At 41.2% G+C, this 7,163-nt stretch overlaps 1 protein-coding gene across 1 annotated transcript in view; it reads left to right on the plus strand.

The window, feature by feature from the left end:
- The first annotated feature begins 6,876 nt into the window (after positions 1–6,876).
- Positions 6,877–7,163, plus strand: part of HNRNPU (heterogeneous nuclear ribonucleoprotein U) — a 10,976-nt gene continuing 10,689 nt past the window's right edge. Inside the window, exons 1-2 of the mRNA XM_008065724.2 lie at positions 6,877–6,911; positions 6,962–7,040. Coding sequence (XP_008063915.2) covers positions 6,877–6,911; positions 6,962–7,040 — 114 coding nt within the window. The remainder of the gene's footprint in view (positions 6,912–6,961; positions 7,041–7,163) is intronic.

Raw genomic sequence — 7,163 nt, forward strand, 5'->3', positions numbered from 1 at the left:
CGAGGCTGTGGTGGCCGGGAGCGGCCACTGCACTCCAGCCTGGGCGACAGAGTGAGACTCCAACTCAAACATAAAAAATAAAAAATAAAAATAAAAAAATATAGAAATAAATTACATAGCCTTAGGCATGATTACTCGCAGTATAAGTATGAAATCAGCTTTTGACACAATCTTGCTTAACTAGAAGGGATCAATTGCACAATACACTGTCATTGTAGGGGGAGAATATTTGAACATATAATTAAATCTATGGGCCATAAAACCTTTGCTTAGTAGCTCTCAGTTTAATTTAGGACCACTGATAAACCTTGAAGGTGTTCACTAATGGTGCCCACAATACTGATAGCCATGTGGAGAGCAGAGTTTTGCAAGGTAACGACAATTTATTTATTTCCTTTGCAGGTGTTATGTGAAAGAGGCTTTGGTGAACAAAATTTATTATCAGAGCATTTATTTTGAGATCAATAATTATTTGGTGGGCATTGGGGTTGTGGTCCAATTCACACGTTGTTTAGAGGGTATTTTTCATTACTGAGCAGCCATCTCGCTCCCCCGCACAGTGTCAGGCTCTCAGGGAATGTTGACAGAAGACACTGCACACATGCTATGCTCTTGTGTTTGAGGAAAAAAAACTCTTCACCTGCTTGGGAAGCTTTTCACTTCAGTAAAGCCCAGTTTGTCAAGTTGCAAAGGTGCTGGTTCATTTGGGAATTTAAATACTTCTCATAGTATTCTGAACCTAAGTTTCTTATGAATAGGTAGCACTTTTTCCGATAACTGGCATGTTCTGGAACTTTTCTGCTTGTTGACATCAGGGCCAGCATCACGGTATATGTGCCAGTCCTAGAGTTGGAAGGTCAGGTAGGATCAAAGCTAGACAAAGGAAAGTGGTTCATTTAGGCTTAAGAAACATAAACTGAGTAGTTGTGAGGTGCTGGGGCCCAGGAATTTATAATCTAATGAGGGTGTCAGTCTTCACCAAGTAAATATTTTAGTTTTCAAAAAGCTCTGACATCTTACCATGAACTACATGATTCTAGTTTTCCTGTAACTTCCTAATTGGCACATTTTATACTATAGAAGTTACATTATTTACAGGAAGACAGAGATTTAGAACATCAAAGACAAGTTGACTCAAACTGATGCCATTTGCTTTAAAACTTTTATCCTATTAAGTCAGATGTAGTGGTGTGCGCTTGTAGTCTAAGCTACCGAGGAGGCTGAGGCAAACAGGATCACTTGAGCCGAGGCGTTAGATTCCAACCTGGGCAATGTAGCAAGACCCTATCTTTAAAAACAAACAAGCAAAAACCTTTTAGTGTACTGTAGTACCTAAATCTCATGTAAATAGGAGTATTTTGCACCACTTTACATTCAAAACCTATATGGCACAGTAGTTCAGATTTCATGTCTACTAATTAATTGTAGAATGCTTTGAGCTGTTAATGCAATGTTTTAAGTATAACAAGTAAAAACCAAATATGAATAAACAATTATTTCAAAGTTTAACAATGCTCACCCATTTACAGTTTTCTTTGAGTCAGCAAAAATAAAACTCATGAAAGGTTCTCCCTGAGGGAACTCTACAAATCTTCCAGTCTGCTCTGCTTCCTTTATAGACAAGGAAAGTAATATCCAGAGAGATCATATAATTTGCCCAAGGTCACACAGCTGGTTATACAACTTGACTTATAGTGCTGGGCCTATAAGTCAAGTCTTCACACATGTTTAGACTTTGTTTCACTTTTTCCCAAGTTGACATCTTACCATGAACAATTCATTGACAATTTATAAAATATGTATAGTCACAATTTCCTCAATGAGATTTGGTATTAACAAGTTAACCACAGACTTTTCTTAACTTCCTTAAATTGCTAATGAAGACTACTATTTACTGGGCTTTTACTGTGGGCTTTTACTGTACTTAAGGTGTGTGTATATTATTCACACACACATTTTTATATTTTTTTAAATTTCATTTCATTTTTTGTAGAGATGAGATCTCGCTATATTGCCCAGGCTTGTCTCAAACTTCTGGTCTCAAGCAATCCTCCCATGTCAGCCTCCCAAAGTGCTGGGATTATAGGTATGAGCCACTGTATCCGGTCAAGGTTTATATTTATTACTTCGCTGAATTTTCCCAACAACCTCAGGTGGCAAGTATCCTTTTCATCTTGGATAAAATTAGGCACAGAGAAATAAATAGTTTGTGTAGAATCACACAGCTACTATGTGGTAGAGCTGCAAGTGTCTGATTTTAAAGCTTGCACTTTTTTTTCCTCATGCCTGAGAAAAGCTTGCATTTCTTTTTTTTGAGTTGGAGTCTCACTCTGTCACCCAGGCTGGAGTGCAGTGGCCGCTCCCGGCCACCACAGCCTCGACCTGCTGGGCTCCGGCGATCCTTCCGCCTCAGCCTTCCAAGTAGCTGGAACTACAGGCGTGTGCTACCACACCCGGCTAATTTTTGATTTATTGTAGAGATGAGGTCTCGCCAAGTTGCCCAGGCGGGTCTCGAACCCGCAGGCTCAGGCAATCCACTCACCTCAGCCTCCCAAAGCGCTGGGATGACAGGCTGAGCTACCGAGAGCTTTCAATTCTAACCAGAACTTGGCACATCTTCCCTTCCAATTGAGCTTCCCTCTGTATCTATTTGAAAATGCCTACTTTTAATACACAATAATTTAGAGGTATTTGTAACTTCTTACACCTTTTGTAAAATATCTTGGAAAATGTATTGCAGCATATTTCATGTTCTTTGATTAAATTAGGCTTAATTGTACTATCCAAAAAAAGAGAATTAAATGAAATAAACTCACAAATCCATTTACTTTAGCATCCTCCTGAGTTGATGCCACTCTTTTGCTAACAGTCCTTCAATGTCTCCAGTTGGGTTGCTATAACAAAACAGCATAAGTTGGATGGCTTCTAGACAACAGGAATTTCTTTCTCACAGTACTGGAAGCTGGAAAATTCAAGATCAAGGCACCTGTGGACTTGACTGGCCAGGGCCTGCTTCCTCATAGAGAACCCTTCTTGCTATGTCCTCCAGTGGTAGAAGCACCAAACTGGTCTCTTCAATTCCTTATAGAATAATCACCTTTATGAGGGCTCCACCCTCATGGCCTAATCACCTCCCAAGGCCTCTTCTCCTAAAACCATCACATGAGGGATTAGGTTTCAACATATGAATTTTGTGGAGATACATTCAGTCCACAGCTGGAGGCAAAAGCCAAAGTCCTTTACAAAACCACCCCCAAGGCTGCTGGCAATTCGTATCTCCTGTCTCCTCTCTCCTCTGTTAGTTCTCCCATCTAACTTCGCATCATCTCCCTCAGGCCCCTACCTCTGTGTTCCCTCCACCTCTTCTTGGTATTTGCTCCGATAGCACCTGTCTTCTTTTGTCTTCCCCCCCACCAGCTTTATCAAGGTATAATGAATATACAAAAAATGCACATAGCTAATGAATACAATTTGGTGAGTCTAGATAGATCTATTCACCCATAGTACCATCATCCCAATCAGATAATGAACATACCCATTACCTCCAGCTGTTTTGTGTACTTTTGAGTTTTTTTCTTTTTGAGGGGTAAGAACATTTAACATAAAATCTATACTCTTAACAAATTTTTAAGTGCACAATATCTTATTGTTAACTGTAGGCATTGTGTTGTATATAGCATATCTCTGGAACTTGTACAACTGCAAAATGTTACTTTATTTCTTAGTCTTTCTGGTCCACATCATTTGCTACTGAAATACCCTCCTCTCCTTCTTCAGCACACCCTGCCTACCCTGCCTCTCTCTTATTTATTTTTTTCCTGTAGAACTTGTCATCATCTCTATTTTATTTGCTAAGTCTCTTAAAGAGTGTAAAGGCGTAATTACATAGTCATTGCTGTATCTCCAGTAGACTAGTGCCTATCTTAGAGAAGATACTCAAAAAATATTTTGCTGGGTGGATTGTGTAACAAAGTATAGCATTTAGCTATGTTCCTTTGCTGCAGCCTTAAAGTATAAACTATAGCCGGGCTCCGTGGCTCAGCCTGTAATCCCAGCGCTTTGGGAGGCCAAGGTGAGTGGATTACCTGAGTCCGCGGTTCTGAGACCTGCCTGGGCAACTCGGCGAGACCTCATCTTTACAATAAATTTTTAAAAATTAGCAGAGCGTGATAGCACGCGCCTGTAGTTCCAGCGACTTGGAAGGCTGAGGCGGAAGGATCGCTGGAGCCCAGCAGGTCGAGGCTGTGGTGGCCGGGAGCGGCCACCTGCACTCCAGTCTGGGTGACAGAGTGAGACTCCAACTCAAACAAAACAAAACAAAAACGTAAGCTATATATGTTGAGCACTGGAACTTTGTAACTACCTCTCACAGATCTATTATCCAAAGATAATTTGCTAATCATTTTTAGCTATTGAAAATTAATTTGGCCCCTTCTTGGTAGTCTATAGGATTTCGAAAGGGGGAATTTAAAGTTTGTTATAGCTCCCTCAAAGATTTAGAGAAAGTGTCTTAAACTTTGATTGGGCTCTCTAGAGTTGGACTATCACGATTGCCTGGCACGGTGGCTCACACATGTAATCCCAGCATTTTTGGAGATTGAGGCAGGAGGATCACTTGAGCCCAGGAGTTCAAGACCAGTCTAGGCAACATAGCAAGACCTTGTCTCTAAAAAAAATAAAAATAAATTAGTCAGGTGTGTTGTCATATGCCTGTAGTCCCAGCTACTTCGGAGGCTGAGACAGGGTTGCATGACCCCAGGAGATGGAGGTTGTGGTGAGCCATGCCACTGCACTCCAGCCTGGGTGAGAAAGTGAGACCGATTCCAAAAAAAGAAAAAAAGTGTGAGTGTGTGTGAGTGTGTGTGTGTGTGTGTGTGTGTGTGTATCAGATGTTATATACATATATAAATTAAGTCACCATTTGTCCTCTCAAGGGGCAACATAAAATATTAAATGGTAGATTTCCCTTGCTTGTAAAAATGGACAGAGAGTAAGATGATAGTTCTTTGCATATTTAGAGAAACTGCTTTTCTTTTTTTGGGGGTAGGCTGAGGTGAAAGGATTGCCTGAGTCCACGGGTTTAAGACCAGCCCGGGCAACTTGGAAAACTGTTTTTCTTTCAAATGTTGTCTAAGGCAACGCCTAAGTCAGCACAATGTGATGGAAGGAGCACTGGTATGGGAGTGAGGGTCTCAGCTTCCGAAGCTGTAAAATGACCAAGCTGAAGATGATCTCCAGACCTTATGGAGTTTTCAAAGCGGTTGGACATAAAGCCATGGAACATCCTCATGTGCATCAAAAGTTATATTTCATATTTATTATTACAGTTGGCTTAATGTTCCAAGCACAACGCTTACAGATCTATTGTACTCAGATAAACTTTGTGTTTGTGGTTTAGGTTTATCATATCACTAATATTTTAAAGTGTAGCTAATAGCTAAGGACACATAGACGGAAAGGACCATCATAATAATTGTATTTAACTCTGATTTCTTAAGAAAATAATTATCCAGTTTGTGAACGTGTAAATCCTCTATAGCTCTCTTCCCACTTCTAGACAAGAAAAAAGAAGGGTTAAATTCCAGTTTATGACTTGTCTATAAGCTTCAAAGACATTTAAAAATGAGTTTTGGGCAAGATTTGGAAGTTTCTATTTTGGGGGCTAACCTCATCACTTAATTTGAACTGGAGATTACCAGCAGTACTGTATATAGTTCATTAATTTCAACTCATCATTTCATAAATGTTAATATTTTCTCTTTATATGTGGCTGCATGGCATGTTATCATGCTTTTTAAAAGCTATTGAAAAGAAACCTTAAATAAACTGTAGTCTGTTAAATCATATTAGCCTATGGGAGAAAGTTAACATTTCTATACTTCCATATTTCAAATTAACAGTAGGGCAGTATATTGTGCCAGTTGGAGCACCAAACAGTGGGTATGACCCATCTCATTAGTCAGATAGAATACACTGCAGATTCTCTCAGATGTTAACCTCTAGCACAAACCTAAATTCTGGCATGTCTAGTTAAAACTTCAAGAACATACCACAGTTTTTATTTTTAAGTTTTATTTTATTATAGGGATGTGAGGTAACAGTGAGGATTAATTACATAAGTAGGATGCATGCAGGTGAAGTTTGGGCTTCTAACCGGCCCTCACTCCCCCTAAACACCTTTTAATTAGGGAAAAATTAAACTTCTAAAACACAACAAAATAACGAATTTCTTTTCGATAGCGATAGTCTGTTTTCCTTTTTACAAAGTCATGAGCTCTATTTTTCATGATTTAAGAGTTTCAGCTCGGCTACTCAGAAGGCTGAGGCGGAAGGATCGCCGGAGCCCAGCAGGCGAGGCTGCACTCCAGTCTGGGCGACCGAGTGAGACTCCAACTCAAAAAAAAAAAAAAAAAAAAAAAGAGTTTCAGCATAATTTGGTCAAGAGTATTTCTACAGGAATAGGAAGAGAATCAAAATATGCCTAGCTGGGTCTCATCCTCACTGCTAGCTACTGGGATTTCACAGCTGGATGACTAGGTCCTAAATTGGACAAAATGTTTTACAGGAGGTATGCATTTGAGTGAGACAGAGAAAACCTAGAAACGCAATTCCGGGCCTTATTCATAGCTATCAAGACCAAGGGAACGACTGCCATAAAAAGGCTGGTAAGTTACGCCTTGCAGCGTGGAGTAGTACGGCCGGCCTCTATTTCCCAGGCCCTGCACCCGGGGTTGCGGAAGAGACAAAAGAAAGGCTCTGCCCTCGCCCTTCTCCAACTTAAAATCCAATTCGCCAGGCGATGCTTATAAACCAGCTACAGTATCAGCGGGGGGTGGAAGAGGGGGGCGCGGGGAGCCCTGCGTACAACAATTGCCGATGAGCGCGATGCAAGTCACAACTGAAATCCAACGGTAAGGAATTTTGCGCGAATTGCTGGAGAAATACATCAGGCCCATCTAAGATGGAAGAAGAGGCGGAGGATCCGAGTTGAAACGCCAAGTCGGGGCCTGCAGAAAGCATCTGCAGAGGGCGGCCTTCAGGTGAGGAAGGCAGAGAGCAGAACGAGCACCGCCACCAAAGCCCCAGAAAGGCCGGCGGCTTTTGCGGCCAGGCCGCTGCACCGAAAGGCGGCTGCCCCGGCCTCCATTTGCCGGCCCCCGACC

The sequence above is a fragment of the Carlito syrichta genome, unplaced genomic scaffold (genome assembly GCF_000164805.1).
Source record: "Carlito syrichta isolate Samal-C Ts95f unplaced genomic scaffold, Tarsius_syrichta-2.0.1 Scaffold308800, whole genome shotgun sequence".
Lineage (NCBI taxonomy): Eukaryota > Metazoa > Chordata > Mammalia > Primates > Tarsiidae > Carlito > Carlito syrichta.